General features: G+C 34.9%; 1 protein-coding gene across 1 annotated transcript in view; it reads right to left on the minus strand.

Moving 5' to 3' along the window:
- Nucleotides 1-611: 611 nt before the first annotated feature.
- SMC2 (structural maintenance of chromosomes 2) overlaps nt 612-23,168 on the minus strand; it is a gene marked incomplete at both ends in the record, with an annotated part of 50,111 nt that continues 27,554 nt past the window's right edge. Inside the window, 7 exons of the mRNA XM_080709639.1 lie at nt 612-770; nt 2,142-2,289; nt 5,969-6,129; nt 12,248-12,364; nt 14,497-14,697; nt 17,949-18,143; nt 21,137-21,280. Coding sequence (XP_080565765.1) covers nt 612-770; nt 2,142-2,289; nt 5,969-6,129; nt 12,248-12,364; nt 14,497-14,697; nt 17,949-18,143; nt 21,137-21,280 — 1,125 coding nt within the window. The remainder of the gene's footprint in view (nt 771-2,141; nt 2,290-5,968; nt 6,130-12,247; nt 12,365-14,496; nt 14,698-17,948; nt 18,144-21,136; nt 21,281-23,168) is intronic.

Genomic DNA, 23,168 nt, shown 5'->3' on the forward strand with positions numbered 1-23,168 from the left:
AGACCAGTTAATTACGCAGGAGAAACATGATCTACCAATATCATTAAAAGGGGGCATCTTGTCAAGATCTCTTTCCCTTTTAGGACCAGGCCCTGTGTCCTCAAGGACCAGCCTCAAAGAGCTCAATGCATGCATAATAGCTTTCATTGTGTTCTCAGCTACTTACTTTGTAATTCTTCCTTACCTATATGATTTTATTAGCAAGAGAAAACACATTAACACTACCTTAGGAATTAAACTAATTAAAAGCTGACTGTCAGCTATATTTGTCCTATAATTTAATATCTTTGTATTTTTGTTTTTACACAGAATTTACTACCAAACAGGCATCTCAGGCTCTCAAATATATAAAAAGACTTGCATAAGAAAAAGCATTTGGTGATATAATAAAATCACATAACCATAGTAATTGGACTACAGTTAAAATAATTGACAGGTATCTATGTTCATTTACAAGTGATAATACAAGGAAGAAGAAAATCTGAGTTAAGTAACAAAATAACAATATGACTATTATTACATAAACAAATTACATCCCAAGTCCTTTAAAGACTTTGAAAATCAGATCAAAATGAAGCGAGGAGTTTACACCTTAACCTTCCACCATGGGCTCATTTGGGTCCTTTTGCTTTGGATTTTGTTTCCTTTGTAATCCTTCCATTTTGACTTTGAGTAAATCTGGCTACTGTAGAAACACCATCCACAAACTTGGTTTTGAAAAGAACATTTGCATTGTTGAACATACCTTCTTTTAGGGACACCACAATGAACTTAAGGAAAAAGAAAAAAAACAATTAAAAATGTCTTGTGATATTCTGTAAGAAGTGTACTCCTTCACACTGGTGTAAAAATAATCTACAGATTAGCCAGGTGAGATGGCACATGCCCATAATCTCAGTGCTTAGGAGGCTAGGACAGAAAATCGCAGGTTTGAGGACAGACAGCCTCAGCAACCTAGCATGACCCTGTTTCAAAATAAAAAATAAGTCTGTGGGTGTAGCTCGGAGGTAGAATGTCGCTGAATTTAAGCCCCAGTAGCACCGCCCCCCAAAAGCATAATCTACAGATCATTTTGTCATTCCTTTAAATACCTACCTGACTCCAAGGAAATGCACTTCCTCAAACGCCAAGTAACACATAGTTGTGATATTACCAAATCATGACATTTGGTAATGAAATGAATGCTAATGTCATTATTTCATTTAGAAATCTCTTACTGATATCCTCGGTGCTTTAGTGCCCACATTCACTATTTCCTGGGGGGTGACTGCGTATTTGCTTTCTTTTATGATTGGCATTCACTGTTTTGTGGCAAGCTCTAACTGACTTGGTGAAATATTTTTGTGTGATATTTTATAGCACCACTATTCGCACAAAGGAAACCTTTAGATAATTAAGAAAGGGTTCCACTGTTGAAAACTGCTGCTGTAAATATACCATATAGGTTAAGTAAGATGAGTGTAGCCCCCAGAGGTGCACAGTGCATAACTACTGCAGCCACAGACAACAGCCACAGTTCCCACAGCAACAATACAGAACAGAATGTTCTTGGCTTTAAGGGGCTTTTCTCTAGCTTCACTCAGAAGAAATGGAAGTTACCCATCTGACTGCCACATGAGTTTTTGATACCTGAAGTCTATTCCTAATAGTTTTCTGTTCATTGTGTATCCTATGGCAGCTAGCTAGAGAAAATAATCACATGAACACTTAATTCTAAATCTGATTCTCTTTTAATTTACAATAAACAATTTTAATGCCTGGCTTTTTTTTTTTTTTTTTTTTGGTGGTGGTACTGGGTATGGAACCCAGGGACATTCTACCTCTGAGCTACACCTTCCACCTTATTTTTTATTCTTTATTTTGAAATAGGGCCTCCCTAAATAGTAGCTGAGGCTGTCGATCCTCCTGTCTCTGCCTCCCAAATGCTGGGATTACAAGCTTAAGCCACCACCCCTGGCTGCCTGGCTCTTTCTTTAAAGAAAGACCACACCCTTTTTTTTCTATGATCATTTGGACTTAATTGATACATAATACCTTAGTATTCTTCAGTCCTAAATATCTTATTCACATTAGCTACTACTAAAGAATACTTTTAGAAAAACAAATAAACTACTACTGAGACACTTTTCTCTGATTATTACCTGAGAATGTGTGAAATGAGTACGTAGCATCTGTCCAATATTCTGGGTATGAGAAAGATCCAAGGCTGCATCTACCTCATCCAAGATATAAATCGGAGCAGGTTTGAAGAGGAGCATAGACAATATTAATGATAAAGCCACTAAAGACCTAAGAGAAGATTGGTGAAAGAAAAGCCATAAACATTTTACCATTTTTTTTACCAAAAAGCTAAGAAATATTTGTTATAATAAACTGCAGAATCATATGATAGTCATATAAAAAAGAATAAGCCTCAAACTTCATTTTCATAGGACAATCTTAATACTGTCATGTTATGTTTGCATTTGTCCTTAAAACAGATCATGCTAGCTTTAAGTTTATCCCCCACCCCAATTGCTTATTTAGAGCCTAGGTAGCAGGTGAGTGAGGGCTATGTATTTGCTAAGACCACAGCTACTATCATGGTAACAGTATAATGGCTTAGGTTCCGTCTTTTAAACTTTTTATGTATGTTCAACCTGAACAAACATATACAAAATATTATGTACATTTTTATATGCTTCCTCTGCAAGTAACTTATGAGGATTATGGCCAATTATCTTAAGAACCTTAAAAGAAATACAAATAGTCCTAACTATTCTCAAATTTCACTGCTCTATTTTCAGCTCTGAAGTTTCTAGTTCATCATTCCCTGTTTCAGCTGTTTCATTCTAATCTGGTACTAAGAATCATAACTGTCCTTAAAATTATTTTCTTAATATTTTTATAAGTCTTATTTAATATAAAACTGTTAATTATATAGCAATCAAATAAAATAATAACATTTGTATCATACTCAGTTTATGGTTTCAAAACAATCCAGTATTTCCCACATTCCAAAAGAGTATTAAGAAACATATTAGCTGGGTGTGGAGGCACACAACTGTAATCCCAGTACTTGGGAGGTTGAGATAGAATTGCAGTTGGCCAGCCTCAGTAACTGAGTGAGGACCTCTGCAGCTTAGTGAGATAATGTTTTAAAAAAAAGAAAAGAAAAAGAAAAGGAAAGAAAAGAAAAAAAAAGAAACATATAAAATGGGGCAGAAGGCCGGGCATGGTGGCTCACACGGTTGGGAGGCTGAGACAGGAAGGAGGATCGGGCAGGTTCAAAGCCAGCCTGAGCTACTTAGTGGGGCTCTCAGCAACTTAACAAGACCCTGTTTCCAAATAAAATATAAAATAGGTCGGGTCGTGTAACCCGGAGATAGAAGACCTCTGGGTTCCATTCCTAGTACCACCCCCCCCAAAAAAAGAAAAAAGAAACATATAAATGGGGGCAGCCTAAGCTGGAAAACGAGTGACAGTACAATAAGAAACAACATAGTGAGACTGATATTTACCTCTATAGAAAGGAACTGAGTTCATGCTAGTAACCTAAAATTAATTTTCATTGACTTTCTCTGTGCAAATGCATTGAGACTTAAACTTATTGTGAAATTTATTTTTTAAGGTTAACTGTTATACTGGATAAGCAGCACATCAAAACACAATTTTTTGTAGATATCAATGAGAAGCACGCATTTCCTATTACCTTCAAAACATTTTCTAGAACTTTGGCAAGCTACTAGAACCTATCTTCTAGATTCTTGGAGTATTTGGAAACTACTGACTTTATCAAATATTTATCATCATCATCATCATCATCATATTATTATTATTATTATTATTATATTATTATTATTGTTGTTATTATTATTGTTATTATTATTATTATTATTATTATTATTATTATTATTATTATTGTGGTACTGGGGTTCCTGGAAGCCCTTCTACCTCCGGGCTACACTCCCAGACCTATATTATACTTTTTATTTTTGGAAACAGGGTCTCTTAAGCCAATGCGGCTGGCTTCGAACCTGCGCGATCCTCCTGTCTCTGCCTCCCAAGTGCAGGGATTACAAGCGTGTACCACCACGCCTGGCCAAATATTTAAATCTATTTCTTCTAAAAGTGAGAAAAGAGTTGATAAGCAAAATTAACAAGTCTCAATATTTCCTACAAGCATAGTGTTACGTGATGGTATTAGAGAACACATGAAGAAAAGGACTATACACTGTATAACCTGCAGGAGAAAAAATACTAAATAATCAACTTCAACTATATGAACTGTAATTTTCACTTTGAAGGTTTTAATTATTTGAATGTCTGTAAGGCAGGGAGTGAGGCCACACAAACTTTTAAGTTTCTATCTGCCTGCTAATTTTGTAGAATTACTGTGTAAAGCTCAGACTTCCTTTCCCCAGTCTGTCTAAAAAAATATTTATATTGGCTTTGATATGAGGAATGTTTGTTATAGAATTCCTTTGAGCCATTTAAAGATATTTTAGATTAGTCTTGCATCATTTTAAACAAGTCTAAAATCATTCTTATCTTTCTCAGCATATAAATCTGTTCCATTGACTGTTATTAGAATTTTTCTAATTACAGGTTTTTAGCAATTTTATATGTCTTATTGTGTTACTGTATGCATATATGTGTGTGTTAGCCCTGCTAGAAGCATATAAAACTCATATCTGGCTTTACAGAATTCATCAAATATGAAAAATCTGGGGCCATTATTCAAGTATTTTTGTCTTTCCTCTTACTCTCCTTTTGGAACTCCAGTTCCATTTATGTCAGGCAGATTCCAATAGAACACAGAAGTTAATTTTTTCCTTCTATTTCTTTATTTTTTCTTAGTTTAGCTTAAATAGATAGTATGTTTCAAGTTTACTATTCTTTCTATTACCTAAGTATTGAATCTGTTAATTTCATGCAATGGACTTTTCATTTCAGGTATATTTTTATCCTTAGATGTCCCATATGATTCTTTTTAGTAGATTCTATTTCTCTAATTCTGTTCTCTCTTGTAATTTTTTAAAAAGTTACTCATCAGCCGGGTGTGGTGGTGTGTACTTGTAATCCCAGCATTTGGGAGCCTGAGACTGGAGGATGGCAGTATGTGGACAGACTCAGCTACTTAGTGAGCCCTCTGCAATTTAGTGAGACCCTGTCTCAAAATAAAGAATAAAAAATAGGGCAGGGGGTTTAGCTTGGAGGTTGAATGCCCCTGGGTTCCACCCCCAGACCCGCAAAAAAAAAAAAAAAAAAAAAAAGTTACTCATCTTCTAATTACATAATTTCTATCAATTCTGGTTTGTTTCTACTGACTTTCTTCTAGCATCCTATCTCCTTGAATTATGTCTTATAGTTTATATTAGATGTTGGACATTGTGGTTAGTAAATTATTTAGTGTCTCAATTTTGTTGTTTTTCCTTTTAGAGCACTGGGCTTTGTTCTGATAATAAGATGCAGATCAGCTTGATCCCCTCAAGGCATAAGTCTCCATTTCACTTCTGCAACAGTACAAACCTACTGCTAAGAGGTAGACTGCTAGATTTCCCAAAAGTCTAGTTGGTGTCTTTTTAACTTAGTAAGGACTAGTCTGCCCTATATGGGATCTCCTCTCTGCTTCTGATGTTCAAATTTCCCCTGGAGAGAAAGCTAGGGTAAGCATAGGGCTCAGCAACTGTTTCCTCTTTTCAGTACATTGCGCTGAACTACTAATTCATTTTCTAATGTTTCAAAAATTGTTTTTCATATATTTTGTCTAGTTTTCCAGTTGCTTATTTTTTCTTCTCTTTTATTGTCTATTAATTTAACAAAATGTTCCAACCCAATTGTTAATCTTATGTTAATGTCCTTAAATTTTATATGCAATGGTAGCTAAACAAATTAAAAATGAAATAAAATTAGAAGGTAATAAAACGAAGAGTCATAATAAAATAAGAGGAGTGTGGTATTATAATATTGTAAAGAGATTACTCACCTCTGACCACCACTGAGTTCAGTTAGATTTTCTTTCCAGGTATTCCCTAAGGCAACCTTGAATTCAAGACCATCCAAAACAGTTTGCCCTTCCGGTGGTGCAAGCATAGCATTGGCACCAGGCAAGAGGGTAGAAAAAATAGACCCAAAGTCTTTGTTAACCTGAATTAAAAAAATCATAGTAACACATTAGATGGAATGCTTTCCTAGAAGAATTACTAGTGTGTGTGTGTGTGTGTGTGTGTCTTTGTGATTTTTTTTCATATCAAAGAATTACTAGTGTGTGTCACACACACACACACACACACACACACACACACACACGCTGAGTAATATCCTATACTAGTTGTACCTAGGATGGATTTCTACAACTAGGCAAGGTTCATTATAAAACAGTAAAAGGAATATTGTCTTTTTAAAAAGTGACAGGAAATACCGTATTTATAAACACCTTAGGTTCTTTTTCTTTTCATTTTTGGTCAGGTAGGGAGAGGAAGCTCAAAACTAAGAATGCTAATTAACCCCAAACATAACCATGAACCCCATGTGTAAATCCCTTCGAAATAGAAGACACATAAGTTAATGAGAAAAAATATAGCTATGTGTAATTCCCACACACATCTATGTTAATAGATTCATATTGAGATGAAATGATAATCTGTATAAATCCAATAAGTTTTTAGGGAAAAAAGACCCAAAACAATATCCCCAAAACTCTGGCTCTGTGAATCAAGAATGCCTTAAAGTCAGAAGAAAGTATATAATGCTGATAACAGAATCTGTCTCATTAGATTATTATGAACATTGAGAAAATTAGAGAATAGTGACTGGCATTGTAATGCTCAATACACATTACTTGCTTTGAAAGAACATTGAGAATCGGGGAAAGGCAGAATGAATTTAAGAACAGTTTGTGATTTGTAGTAAATCTGGGAGCCATGTATGTTGGGGAGAGACAAATCCTTTTAGATTCAGTATTAACTATAAATGTTACACAAAAATAACAACCCCAACTTTCTTCATGCATTTTAAAAAACAGACAATGCCGGGCGTGGTGGCGCACGCTTGTAATCCCCACACTTGGGAGGCGGAGACAGGAGGATCGCACAGGTTCAAAGCCAGCAGTGCTGGCTTAAGAGAGCCTGTTTCCAAATAAAAAATATAAAAAAATAGGTCTGGGAGTGTAGCCCCGAAGTAGAAGGGCTTCCAGGATCCCCAGTACCACCAAAAATAATTAAAAAAATAAAAATAAAAACCAGACAAATGCTACAGGGAAGACCAACACTAAACACAAGAATTAGAGGAGGGGAAACCAAGTGAAAGAAAGGATAAATTATGGTTCTACTACTAAAATAAAGTTCCTACAAAATTAAATCAAGAGAAGCTAGGTGCCCAGTTGAATACTGAAGACGCAAATTTGCTAAAATGCCAGACAGCCCAGTAACTATGTTTAGAATCTTTGGAATAAGAACCTTTTGCTATCGTAAAAATGGGAAAACTTCCACATGAAAAATAACAAATTACACTAAAGGAAATAGACAGATGAAGTCAGGGAAGTAGAAATAATGGTGAGGAAGCTTGAAATCTTGCCAAACTTGTTAAAAATAAAAAATAACAATTGCCAGTTTTAAACAAAAGCATTATAAAAGAGAATGCGAACTTGCCTACTGTCCGGTCATTAATTAGATACAAGGGTGACAATATTTAGAAAAAGAAGTCAATTTCAACTTTGGTTCTACACTGCAAGAGAATCCTATGTCTTCTACTTTTAGGATATATGATATGAGACAAATTATTTCATCTTTCTAAAATTGAGTTCCTCATCTATAGAGATAACTATTAAAGCCACAGAATTGTTTTAAGAAAATTCATGTAAAATAATAAATAAAACTTATTAATTTTGTTAATTTAGTATGTATAAAATGTTTGACGTAGGCGGGCGTGATGGCGCACGCTTGTAATCCCTGCACTTGGGAGGCTGAGACAAGAGGATCGCAAAGGTTCGAAGCCAGCCTTAGCTACGTTAGTGAGGCCCTCAGCAACTTAGACCCTGTTTCCAAATAAAATATAAAGTAGGTCTGGGAGTACAGCCCAGAGAAAGAAAGCCTCTGGGTTCCACCCCCAGTACCACACACACACACACACACACACACACACACACACACACACAAAAAAAAAAAAAAAAAAAAAAAAGAAAAGAAAAAAAGAAAAAAAGGAAAACCAAGTTTGACTTAGAATTCTTAGATACAATTAACAACTTTTAAGTGAGGAAGAATATATTAATACTGTTATAGAGAGAGAGCAAGGGTGAATTGAGCAAGATGAGATGCTTGTTGCACTTTCCTCCACACCAAAGAAACAGAGAGGCCCTGCCCCACATGGCCTTCAGAAACTGAGGCACACGTTTGCTGCTCTTGTGCCTTGCCTATGAGGGCCACCAGGGCCATCTCACCTCTATGCACTGTCACCACAGAACCTGCTCTGCCTAAGTGAGTTGCATTCCAGGGTCCCTCAAGCCTCATCTACGGGGATACGTGCCATTCCTTTATAATGAAAACAACGGAAGAAAATAAAAACACCACACCAAGGCACCCATATGGAACCAAAGCCAACACAGCCTACCTTACTGATACTCTATGACACACTGTTTACTAGGAAATCCACCAAATAAAATCGGCACAAGCAACTAATCCACAGATACCAACATAGAGACAGAAGAAGCACGAAAAACCAAGGCAGCATGATGCCTTGAAAGGAACACAGTATAGTGATATACACAGAAGAGAAGAAAATCAATGAACTGCCAAAAAAAAAGTTCAAAATGATCTTAAAAATTTCAACAAGATATAACAGAATATAAACACAATGCAACAAAATTAGGAAGAATTGATTATATGAATGAGAAATTTATCAGAGAAAGAGATAAATGGAAAGATCATAAAAATAAATCTTAGAGCTGAAGAACTCAATAAACAAAAAATATAGCTAAGTATATCAGTAGTAGACTAGATCAAGTTTTTTATATTTTTTTAAGTTTTTTAAACAAATTTTTTATTGAATATAAATGGTATACATTTAAACTATATTTGATCCCCCCTTCCCCCGTTTTCCCTTCCCCCCTCCCACCAATGGTTGTCCAGGTTAACCATGTCATATTCATAATTTTACACATATTCAGATGTAGACCCTCATTAATCAAGATCAGCCTTCCTCTTCTCCTATCTTTCCATTCAAACTTTGATGATATTTCCCCACCATTATCTGGAGTCCCACTGTAACCTCTGTGTTTCCTAGTTTAGGCATATTAGCCCTGGAGAACATTATGTTAAGTGAGATCAGCCAAGCACAGAAGGAGAAGGCATATATGTTTCCTCTAATATGCCCAAACTAGGAAACACAGAGGACTAGACCAAGTTTTAAGAGAGGTCTTTTGAAATAACTCAGTGGGGGATAGTGTAAAGAAATCCAATGAGACTTATGAGACACTATCAAGTGAGCAGATATTCACCACATCCAAAACCAGAAAGCTCAAAGGACTACTTAAAAGAGTTCTACACTAGACGTGAAAGGATGATTACTTCAAGCATCAAAACAAATACTGGCTCAAATCTTAACTGGAGGGGATAAATAAAAAAGAAAGAAAATAATTAAATCCTACCAATTTAGAAAACCACCACACAAATATGAACAAAGAGGAAGAGACAGAAAAACATTAACAAAATAAAAGTATACTGTTACTTATCAACAATCCCATGAATGTAAATGGATTCAATTTCTCAACTAAAAGACACTGGCCAATGGATTAAACAAAACAAAACAAAAATTAGACCAAATATATGATACCTTAAAGAAATTCACTTCACCAGTAAAGACAGACACAGACTGAAAGTAAAGGAATGGAGAAAAATATATTATGCAAATACAAACCAAAAGTGAGTAGAATTTATAATTATATATGAGATCAAACTGACTGAATCAAAGACTTTAAAAAGAGATGAAGCTCACTATATAAAGGAAATCCGTTCCATAAGAGGAAATAACAATTTTAAATATACATGTGCCAATGCTGGAGTACCTAATTACATAAAGACTCTAGTACAACAGATGGCACTTTGACATTCCATTTTCTACAATTTAAAACAACTTTAAAACAAATAAAAATAATCTGATTAAAAAATAAGAAATGATCTGGATAGTTGTTCAAAACAAGTTATAGAAAGAGGAAAAAAATGCTCATATTACTAGTCTTCTGACAAATGTATAACAAAACCACAAAAATTGAAATGAGGTATTACTTTACTCCAGTTATAATAATTATACAAGAGACTAAAATAAGCCAGGCATGGTGGTACATGCTTGTAATCCCAGCATTTGGGAGGCTGAAACAGGAGGGTCGTGTTTTGTGGACAACGTCAGGTACTTGGTGAGGTCCTTTGCAACTCAGTGAGACCCTGTTTCAAAATAAAAACTAAAAATAGGGCTGGGAGTGTTGCTTGGAGGTAGAATGCCCCTGGGTTTAATTCCCAGTACTGCAAAAAAAAAAAAAAAAAAAAAAAAAAAGAAAAAGAAAAAAAGAGACAAAAATAATAAATGCCAGCAAGAAAGCAAGAAAGGGGAACTCTCATACTTTTGGTGAGAATAAAAATTGGGATAGCCATTAAAAAAACAAGCAAAAAGAAAGAAATTAAACCATCATATCCAATAATTCCACTACTGGGTAAATCTAAAGGAAAAGGAATCAGTTTGGTAAAGAAACATCTGCACTCACATATTTATTGCAGTGCTATTCACATATAGCCATGATACAAAACTGGCCTATCAATGTATAAAGAAAATATGGTTATATATACAATGGAATTCTGTCATCTGTAGCAACACAAGGAACTGAAGAATATTATGTTAAATGAAAAATGTTAGGGCCAGAAAGATTATCATTGCATATTTTCACTTATATAAGAAAGCTAAAATATTAATCTCATAGAAGGAAAGAATAGAATAGTGGTTACCAGTGGGCTAAGAGAAATGGAGAGAAGATGGTTAACTGGTACAGGGATGCAAGTGATTAGTAAGAATACATTCTAATATTTTATGCAATACTAGGATAAATATGGTTAACAATTAATTAAATATTTCTAAATAGCAAGCAGAGAAGATTTTGAATGTCCTAACACAGAAATAGTAAATGTCTGAGGTGAGAGTAATGCCATTTCCTTTGTGTTATGGTTTAGATATAAAATGTTTCCTGGAAGAGCTCATGTATTAACAATGTAAAATGTTCAGAGGTAAAATAATCAAATCACGAAGGTTCTAATGTCATCAGTGGATAAATCCATTAATAGATTAGTGGTCTTACTGAGCAAAGTAGGCAGGTAGGGTGTGGCTGGAGGAGCTTCTTGTGCTATGCCATGAGTTCCATGGATGTGCTCTGGCCCAACATGGACTGGAACTTCCAGTACTGTGAGCAAATAAATCTTCAGCCCTCTAAGCTGGGGTTGTCAGGTATTTTGAGTCACTGCTATGTGAATGCTTACTGAAATGTTGGTCTGAATCATTAAACATTACATATATATATACTGAAATGTCAAAGTGTATCCTTTAAATATGTAATTACTATTCAAAAAATAAAATTATTTAAAATAAAAACTAACCATTAAATAAGCTATTAAAATAAATTCTTAAGTACATATTTCAAAATATATTAAAACCATCCCTTACAGAAATTTCTTAGAACTAATATTTGACCATTGTGAAATTGGACAAGAAAAACTAAAGATGGCAGAACTGAAAAAGACTTTGGAAGAGGGTTTTTGGTTTCCAACAATTAGAGCTTCTACCATGTGAAACTGCAATGGACTGTTTCTTAGTTTCAAGCAGAAGCTGAGCAGAATACAGCAAATATTGGACAGTATCTAAGTTTTTGTCCAAACATAAGGGCCTACATTCTCATAAAAAAAGAAAATAAACAGATGCTCTTTTAAAAGTAACATAAGTCTTAGTAAATGAGGTGAAAGTAAGAAATAGACAAAGCTAGAAAGTTAAGAATTTGATCCAACTTAAGAACTAGAGTAGTAGACTATTAAAGTATGACAGAGGAAAATAAATTAAAAATTTACCTTTGCAAATATGGTAGTAGTCAATTCTAGACAAAATGCATTTAAATGTCTATAAGGTTTTAATTAATATGTGAGCACAGGCTTAATTTAGACACATTTAAGAGTATATACCCAAATCTTTACATTTTACTTAAACTAAATAAAAGATAGTATGGGGGCTTAAATACCTTTTGCCAAGCAATATTTAGAGCTTGGTTTTTCTTCTGGTCAAGGTCTTCTATAGTTGCGAGGATTTTGGACTTGTCATTTTCTACAATTCTCTTCTTCTTCATCAAGTCATTATACTGTGAGATAAAAAAAAGCATACTTTATATTTGGAAAAAAACATTCTTTCATATTTTGAGATTCAGTCAGGAATAAGAAGGTTTCATTATTTTTAAATATAAGTACAATTTTATTTACCAAAGGATGTAGTAGGCTAAGAATTATAATGCAAACCAAATTAAGAGAAAAGAAAAATATATCATCCATGTGTATATAGTACAATTCTATTATTAGAACTGAAAATTTATAGGAAAAGTCCTTGAAATATTTTGACTTCAATAACATTCCTTTATCTTACTAATGACCAATGAAAAAAGAAAAATGTGTCATATAAACTCAAGTAAATGTAGCCTTGAATGCTCTTAAGGTCTGTCTTAAAAATGAAATAAAATTTTGATTCTTCACTGTGATGTGTAAGTACTAAAGAAGCTGACCATTATTCATCTCTCTGGGTTCAAAGCACAAGAATCCTTCCTAGGGTATGATGCTTTCTTTTTCAGATCCTTGAACATAATAAATCCGTTATTGTTATATAACTGTTGCTTTGAGTTTTAACTCATAGATTCAAAGTGGCCTTCCTTTGAGGGAGGCTGCATTGGGCTAATTATATACCATGAGTAGCAGCAGAACTTGCAAAAATGTCCCCTAGCCCATATTTCTTCCCACCCACACATTTCAAGGAGGCTTCCTATTCTCCCCTAATAACTCCAGTCAGCTCTGCTATTTTCTTTGCTATCCTTGATGGTTAAGCTTTGAGAACTCCTTTCCACGTTCTTATCTTATTTCATGCATAAGTCTATTTCTTAAATGGACCAAAAAAAAAAAAAAAAAACCTATAAGAAAGAGAACAAGGCCATCTGCTGATTAATAGTAGAGCCTTTCTAGTAGAAAAGGGAGGTCTAATGAATTCTTTTAAAGGAAAGCATTAAACCCTGTTATTATTTTAGAAAAATAACTGAGATCCATATTTTGCATCTCAAATTTAGATCAAAGATTTCCTCTCACAAGTATAACATACATTGAAATAGAAATAAAACCAGCAGGCATATTTTTATTATTACTACTTTTCATCATTATTATGATTAGTAGTAGCTAATAATAGTAATTCAACCCTGGGGTCATTCTACCTGTGAATTATACTCTAGCACATTTTCACTCAGTTTCTAAGGTTCTCACTAAGTTGCTGAGACTAAATTGGAACATGTGATCCTACTGTCTCAGGCTCCCAAGCAATGGGATTATAGGTATTTATCAACATGGTCAGCAGCAGCATTTTATAAAGTGATCACACCTGCATTACTAGTTTGTTTAGTATTTAACATAGATTCTTTGTACATACTAATGTCATTAACAGTTTTTTAAATAACTGATTATAGCTAGTGCCTGCCTTTAACCCCAGTACTTGGGAGGCTGAAACAGGAGGATCTCAGGTCCAAAGCTAGCTTTAGCAACTTTGCAAGGCACTGTTTGTACCATGGAGGTAAAATACCCCTGGGTTCAACCTCTAATACCATGGTCAGGAGGGGGGAGACACATTACAAGGAATTAATAGAGAATTATCAAGATTTCTTTTTTACATGGGGCCCGAGGGCAAGGGGTGGCTATTCCTACTGGGTTTTTGGGGTAATACGACCTTCCAAGTTCATTACTAGATGGCATTAAAAATTTTTTTTTTCTAGACTATAACTTTTTTTCCAGGTAGAAGAAATGGGTAATAACAAGTTAAAACCAAGAAGTTATAGTAAAACTCTGGTTATATAAACAACAGTTTTAGTCATTACTTATGTAATTCCTTTAGGATATATTGGAGTCAAAGAAAGATAGCAGTTATGGAGTGACTGGTAGGACTGACAGCAGCATATTCCATTTTTAAAATGAAAGAACTAAGGAATTAATAAAAAAGTTTTTACTATATCAAAAATAAGTAAAGAACATTTTACAGCAAAGAACAAAAGCAAACAAAAAGTATAACTGAATATGAAAACTGGTAACACAAAAGAATGAAATAACAAATGAACAGAAAATAGAAAGGAAAAGACACCTAGAGCATTAAGGTAAAAAGGCTGAATTCAATAATTTAATAAGGGTCATATAGCATCATCGATGGTACCTTGTTCTAATGGAGATAGACAGTCACAGGAAATCGACTCACCCGTTCTTCAGCTTCTGTCAGGACATTCATTGCTCTCATATTGACATTTCTTCCTAGTTTCTCCTTCATTTCCTGTAAGTTGTGAAGTCTCTGGCCAGCTTCTTTGGGGTTGTTAGTTTTGAAATCGTAGGCACTATTGGGTTGGCCAAAAAGGTGTTTCTCTGTACTAATCCAGTCATAATCTTTTAACATTTTAGACACCTAGTCGCATATGAAAATAAGTCATATGATTGTTACAAACTAACCTTTATAAACCCAGTTTCTCAAATATTTACTAATTTTAAATAAAATATTTGACAGAAAAAATACAACGTATCACCTGAAAAAATTAAATTCACTATTAATAAAAACAAGGATGAATTATATTTTACCTGAAGCAGACTTAAGAAGCAAAAGACTGTTCAGAAAACCATATTCCTATTACTTAAACATTAGAAAAGGAGCCAACATATAGAGAAATTCTTACAAAGCACAGGGTAAATATCCCTTACACATGCTTGGTTCCCAGAAATGTTCTGCATTTAAAAAACAAAAACAAAAACAGAGGCATATGTACATATCCATGATCTTGAGGAAGAGGACCCAATCTAAATACAAAATTCATTTGTTTTCTGTATATACCTTACACATATAAGCTGAAGGTAATTTTACACAATATTTTTAGTGTGCCTTCATTCTGATTGGGACACATTACATAAGTTCAGGTGTGAAATTTTCTACTTGTCCCATCATGTAAGAAAACAGAGTTTTGGATGTTGAAGCATTTAGGATTCATGTATTAAGCATTAATCTGTATATGCATAATATTTCCATTAAAGTGTAATTTACAAAATTAAATTTACTGCTTCAAGAGACAAACCTGTGAGGAGCTAAATTTCTTAAAGAAACTTAAGTCCTAGGCTAGACTAATTCTGATAAAATAATCTCAGAACTACAATCTAAGAAAAGAGCTTGCCCTAAATATTGATTCTATATTCATTCTTACCTCTTTTGACAAGATACAATATGGTATTCTTTCATATAATACAACCAATTAAAAATCTCAAGTTATAGTGCTTAAAGGCTTTCTTCTATAAGAATTATTTAAGATTCATGCTGGTAAAATTAAATCCTTGTCAATCTGTCTACTGTTACTAATTTCACAGGTATGGTCTTCTCTGTAGTCGGCAAAGTAAAATTATCCTTTGGTTTATCATTCTTGCTGATCTGTAAGGTCTGTGAAACTTTCTGTGATCGTGTTATTCATCCTTCTATCTTTGGTGCCGGATATAGTATTTGATAGTAGGTATACACAGATATTTTTCAAAGATTGACTTTTTAGCAGCTCCTAAAAACTGGAAGCAAGTTCCTCCTTTTATCCACTCAGCAAATAAAATCCCCTAGTGATTACAATGTACTAGCATTTTCAATTACCAAAAACTATTAGCAGTAATATACGTATTTGTAATAACTCAGTGACTTCACTACCAATAGCTAGCTAGTAAGCTAATGAGAAATCAATAGTAATAAAATTGAATAGGAGATTATGATAAAGTCATAAAAAAAGTTTTCTAAATAAGGAACCTATAATTTCTAAATAAGGAACCTATAATAAGAATCTATAGTTCTTTTAGAGGGTAAAGAGAATATTTTATGTTCTTGATGATCTTTTTGAAGTGATAGTTTTTGTACTTTTAGGAAGCTAGAAAAGATCCTGGGCATTGAAAGACATGGAGCTATTATATAGAAAGAAAACAGGATAGATGAATTAAGGCCACATACACAAAGCCTCTCAACCAAACAAGTTTCTGCAAAAGTACGTGTTGGAAAGGAAGAAATTTTAAGAGTGACCAAAAAGCAGTGGGATAATCTCAAAATAAGTGCTTGGCAAAACATCAGATTTTCAATAAAGTTTCAAAAATGGAAAATAATAATCTTCAAAAGATACCTGAATGTTAAATAAGTTCTCATATGTATATAAAAATATATATTTTAATTGGTGCATTGTAGTCACACTTCTCAATGGAGTACAAGATGGCAGAGGCAGAGACGCAGACAACACTCATTTAGCCCTTATCTAATCCCCAACCCAATCCCCCCTTCTCATGTTTGGCTGAGATTGACTTTGACATGTTTGTGAATGTACATTGGGTATTTGCCTCTTCTCCCCTTCCACCCCTCAGCAGATTGCCTTATTTGCTCCTCTATGGTTTCTCCTTCTTCATCTAGATTTCCTCCTATGACCCATTTTCTTCCTAGTTTCCTCATATTAGGGAGAGCACTGATTTTTCACTTTTTGTAACTGACTAATCTCACTTAACATAATGTTCTCCAATTCCATCTATTTCCTTGTAAATGATTTAATTTTGTTCTCCTTGATGGCTGAGTAAAATTCCATTGTGCACATATCCCAGTTTTGTAATCTGTTCATCTTGGAATAAATGGACATCTGGGCTCATTTCATAGTTTGGCAATTGTGAATTGTGAGGTATGAACATAGATACCATGCATTAGTTTGGTTTCCATTTTTTTTGGTAGATACCCAGAAGTGGTATTATTAGATAACATGGTCAGTTCGTTCCTATTCTTCTGAGGATCTTCGATAAGTAGTTGCACTAATTTGCAATCCTACCAACAATGTATCAAAGTTCCCACTTCTCTATATCTTCACCAGCATTTTGTTGTGTTTTGTTTTTTTGTTTGTTTGTTTGTTTTGTTTTTTTGGTGGTACTGGGGTTCCTGGAAGCACTTCTATCTCTGGGCTACACTCCCAGAACTATTTTACATTTTTGGAACAGGGTCTCTTACGCCAGCGCAGCTGGCTTCGAACCTGGGCGATCCTCCTGTCTCTTCCTCCTAAGCGCGGGGATTACAAGCGTACGCCACCATGCCCGGCTTTTGTTGCGTTTTGAATTCTAACTGGAGTTAGGTGAAATCTCAGGGTAGTTTTGATTTGCATCTCTCTGATTGATCATGATAATGATAACATTTTCTCATACATTTATTGGTCATTTGAATGTCTTCTTTTGTCAAGTGTCTATTTTGTTCACTTGTCCATTTTTTGATTGGCTTATCTGTTTTCTTAGTGCTGAGTTTATTGAGTTCTCTCTATATTCTAATATCTAGTTCCTATATATTTCTGAGTTCTTGAAATTTAATTTAAAGTAAGATAAATAATTATGTTATTACTAACATATTAATAATTAGGTTCTGGAATTATTTACAGATAAAATAGTTAATCCATAGGAAAACATTAAATAAATACATTCTGTAGTTGGGAACAAATATCTGAAATTACATTTAAGAAGTTCTTTGTGATATCTGTTTAAAATTAACATTGTTGAGAAGCAATAAACAAGCAGATGTAGTTCAAATTCATGTTAGACTATCATTCTCTGTTATTTATACTAAGTATTTCATTGAGCAATATATTAGAATTTGATTATTAAGGGTAAAAATGAACACAAACTCGCCTTGCCAGCAGCATCTTCAGCTTCCCGTTTGTGTTTGCTGATGCTGTGCTCTAATTCCTTAATTTTAAGCTGAGAGTCATTATTTTGCTCCTTATGTTTTGCTACTTCTGCATATTTAGCTTTAATTACATTGTCTTGGGCTGTTATCACTTCTTTTTGCTTGGTCAGCTCTTCCTGAGCTTTATTTACTGACTCCTAAAACAAAACAAAGCAAAACATAGAGAATAAATAATAAGGTAAAAACACATGTATTATTATTTTACTAAAAGTTTCTCTGGCAGATTTCTGGGCAAGATGTCAATGTGACTGTCAGCAGTGGTAATCTAAGCTTCTACAGTTCTATGTCAGTTAAAATGATTAATGAATTTATACACTGAAGAACAATGGAAAAGGAAGAGAACCTATTTTGGAAGTAAGAGATCTGTGGCACAAAGAAAAAAATTGTTTTGACTTTTACTACCCTCCTGCTTCCACTTCTACAGTGCTGTGCTGGGATTTAGTCGGCCATCACCATTCTCAAAACTCATTTGCTTTATCTTAGATCCTAAATGTCCTTTTAGTTAAGATATGAACTCACAAAATGCCTATCAAAAATAAATAAATAAATAAATGAACTCAACTTCCATTTAAGTTGTAGAAAAATAAAGACAAAAACAAAACAACCTGCTCAAAAGACTCTTAAGATCTCTTTGAATAATTACAAGCACCAGCAAAATTCTAGATAATTTTTTTAGGCATGCTCACTAGAAAACAAGATTAATTTGAGCAACAAAACAATGGTTCATGTTAGGCTCTTAAAATATCTAAATTACAACAGTAGAGGTCTTTTGGAGAAAGAAGAAATCCTGGTATTCACCTTAAAAACTCAAAGACAGTTTAGTTTTTTAAAATCTCTAAAAATCAAAGGCTGTGAATGAAACTCTGGTATCATTAATTAAAAGGAAAAAGGTTTATTAACTAAAACTACACTTGACAAAAACATATTTATGAAGATTCTCATATCTAGAGGTTAATGACTGCAATGCAGATTTGACTGGCAATCTTTTCATGATGATAAAAAAAAAAAATACAGGAAATTTATCACTTAAGATTGAACAGAAAGCTGGCCGTGGTGGTGCATGCTTGTAATTCCAGCATTTGGGAGGCTGAGACCAGAGGATCATGGTTTGCGGACAGCCTCTGCTACTTACTGAGGCCCTCTGCAATTTAGTGAGACCCTATTTCAAAATATAGAATAAAAAATAGGGCAGGAGGTGTAGTTTAGGGTCGAATGCACCTGTTTCATCCCCAGACCCGCCAAAAAAAAAAAAAAAAAAAAAAAAAGTGAACAGAAATAAGTGTCAGTCTCCTTTGTCTTCACCCAATTATCCAGTAGGCAGTTAATTTCTCTTCTTAGGCCCATGGAACTGTGCTTATGAACTCGTATCAATTAAAATAAATATAATACAGAGCCTAAATGAACCTTTAAAACCTAAGTGATCCATTTTATAGTTTTCTGTTAAAGGAAACAGATAACTTATTTTTAGAAATATGTATATGTTTTGATTTTACATTTAGATAAAGGAAAAAGCATATTTATTTTTCACACTTCACTTTGGAAGCACATCTCATTTTGAGAAATTCTACAAGATCTTGAAGGATAGCAGAAAATATAGAAGAACAGAATAAGATGAAAAAACAAGGTTGAGAAAAATTCTATTTTTTTAAACTAATGAAGGTAAAAAAATTGAACACATACTACAAAGTATTTAATAAGTAACATAAAACACAAAGCTAAGATGAATTTTGATTTTAGGGCATTAAAGGGGATAGTTAAAAATTGTTATTCCACTATATATGTAATAATGTGTCCAAAATCAAAAAAACTAAGCCGGGCGTGGTGGCGCATGCTAGTAATCCCAACATTTGGGAGGCTGAAACAGGAGGATCGTGGTTCACAGACAGCCTCAGCTACTTAGTGAAGTCCTTGGCAACTTAGTGAGACCCTGTTTTAAATAAAGAGTAAAAAATAGGGCAGGGGGTGTAGCTCAGATGTTGAATGCCTCTGAGTTCCATCCTCAGACCCACAAACAAAACAAAACAAAAACTACTAAATGTAAATCAAAAGAAAAAGATATACTTTTCCAAGCACTACATGCTATAATGAACAAAACAATCATCTTAAGGGAAAAACAGCAGAAAATACAGAAGAAGACAAAGGAAGGAAAAACATGTAAATGGATGAAATTCATTATACGTTATGTGCATTTAGTTAATATCAAACCCAATGATAGATTATTACTACTTATACAAACAGTATTATAGGTGAATGACAAAACTGGAAATATATGTTACAAAAGGAAAGTAGAAGTAGAATTAATAGGAAGCAAAAAAAAAAAAAGCTTTTCAAGATCAAAAGCACAGAAAGTCAAAAGGGTATCCAATATTCATGAAGGACAGTCTCTAATAGTATAACATTAACTTTCATGTAGTATAGTATCTTCATAACATTTGAAATCCTTTCAGCCCAAATCTACCCTTCATTACCCTTGGTCTGAGAATAGAATATTTCTCCCAAGAAAGCCAAAATAATGTTAATTCTCATCAGTAAATGTTACCATAAGGACAACACAGAAGAACTTTTCTTGCTGATTCTGGTATGCTTTTCTATGAGGTGGGCTTGCCATGTGCAGGGACTGGCAGCTTGCATGGCTTCATATGGCATCCTGGCATAGGGCTTCACATGCTTCCAGGGTGGACACCATCCAATTGCTAGTGGCCCTGGAAATCTATTTCCCAGCAGGTGTAATACTCATGCAGCATTTCACTGCTGGCAGTTTCTGATAGCCCAGCACACCCCACCACCAGGAGGCTGCAGCTATACTTTCTACAATTATATCCCATTCTCTCCTCTGTGGGTGGACTGCGGTTCTATGTTGGATTTGCTTCTTCCTTGGTGCACCACCTCAACCCTAGGGATAATGACTGAGAGTTTTCTTTAACCTTTACAGATCAATCCCATCATCCCAACTTCTACTACTGTTAATTTACTTAATTACTGTGGGGCTATGGTTTTTATCACATGCTTGCATTGTGAAAAGAGCCAGAAGAGAGCACTAATGTAAAATATCTTAATTCAACATTTCACAGATGGAACATTTTTACTTCGCCTATTAATTTTATTTAATTTGATAAAGCAAGCATCTTACCTTATTTTTAGCTACCTCAGCTGCCAGTACTTCAATTTGACCTTCATAGGATTTGATGGCTTCATTTACAGCTTCAAGTTGTTGTTTATAGGATGCATGCTCTCTCTTGAGTTCTTCTAATTCTAGAGTGATAGCTTCGACTTCCTATAGAAACAGTATCTAGGTATTCATACAGGTGATTAACTATAGATATCTAAACATGTATAAGGCTAAACATTAAGGGTATTCTCGTGCAAATAAGACTCATGCTTTGTTATCACTCAGCTACTGAAAATATATGTTAAGATAATTCCAACTAAGGAAGTTTATAAATAATAGAATTCTACGTAACAAGTGAATTTGTTTTTTTTTTTAAATAAAATCATTCACTGTGCAAAAAAGTGAGATTCTTAATTTTCTTCTTTCCCATGATAACCTTTTAACTCATCAGAAGGTTTTTGTGTATCTCTTTAATGAATAAAGCTGTGAAGAAAGGTTGGTTTCTGTGAAATTAGGGAACAATTTAGTGTTTGAAGAAAAATACAGGGACTTCTGGGAAGATGATGACTGAGGGAAGCAGCACATACCAACCAGTCCTGCTAAGACCCGATCTCCACTGCCTCAAAAACAGCTTTCTATAAAGCCAGAAAATACTATCAGTAGAGGAATAAAAATGATAGATACAAGAGACAAGGAAAAAGAAGATTAGAAGACAAATTAGAGAGCAAAAAGAAATCAGCCCGCCTTGTGGTGGTGGGAGCCACAGCAGCGCCATCTTGCTTCACAGCACCTGACTCCAGAGACGAATAGGAAAACCAAGGACCATGCCTTCCAGGGACCAAGAGCAGAGCTCAACACCAGAAAAGAAACCCTCCTGCCTTATGCCTGAAGGAGTTGCAGTGGTGCCATTTTGCCTCACTGCCCCTGACTCCAGGGATGATCAGGAAAACCTCCAAGGACCTGAAGTAAGCAGCTGCGGATCAATGGAATTGTAAGTCATCAATTCCTCCTACACAAATACTGGCTACAACTTGCAGCTGTGCAGCCAAGTCCATCACACCCTCCAGAGATCCAGACCAGCGTGCACCAAAACCATAAGTGAAGCTGCGGTCTCCACAGGAGAAGGCCCAGAGAGGTGCCCTGGGAATGCGAGAAGCTGAGATAAACTCCCTGGGTCTGACTTTGCAGTTCAACCCAGCGAAGGAGAGGTTTGAGTATACAACTTGCAGCAGCAGCAGCTGAGCTTACCACACCCTTCAGAGATCCAGAGATGTGCTCAATTATACCATAAGTGATGCCATGGCTCCCACAGGAGAATGCACAGCACGGGGGCCCCCAGGAACTTGCGAAGCCCTGATAAACTCCCTGGATCTGAGACTCTCAGGTTCAACTGCAAAGGTGGGGAATGGAATCTGCTGTTGGACACAGCAGAGGCTCAGACAGACCCAGGCTCTGATCAGTGGAAAGTGTGGGGGAAGACGTATGCTTAACACTATATCCAACTATTAAGATCTCCGGGATCATGACAGATCACCCATCGTGGTGAACAGAACAGCCCTAGCTGTAGAAAACAGACCCTTACATTGAGTTTGGTCTCAGAAGCATATGCCAACTTACAGAGGCAGGGAGAGATTGAGATTCCCTATTTGTGGGTCGTGACCTGCACTTAACACTAGATCCAGTCCCATCGACACCAACCATCTGCATAGACTGAGAAAGAATCAGAGAACTAGGCTTGCAGCAGAAAAGGTAGCACTATGTATCTGCACAGAGAAAGATTGCAGAGGCCCTGTCTGCTGAATAGTCATTAATTTGTAGAATTGCATTAATTTGCTGTTGGGATTGTTTTGGTTTTTTGTTCTTTATTTTTATGTATCTGAGTGTATATGCCTGTGTTTTTTACCCTTTTCCCAAACCCTCTCCAAGTTTCTTCCCTTGTACATACCTCCTGTCTTCTATACCTTTTTTATCTTTTTGTCTCTTCTCTCTTCCTTGTCTTTTATTAAATACACTTCATATCACTATACCAGAAACTCTACATTGGTTACTAGAA

The sequence above is a fragment of the Muscardinus avellanarius genome, assembly GCF_963383645.1.
Source record: "Muscardinus avellanarius genome assembly, chromosome: 13".
NCBI lineage: Eukaryota > Metazoa > Chordata > Mammalia > Rodentia > Gliridae > Muscardinus > Muscardinus avellanarius.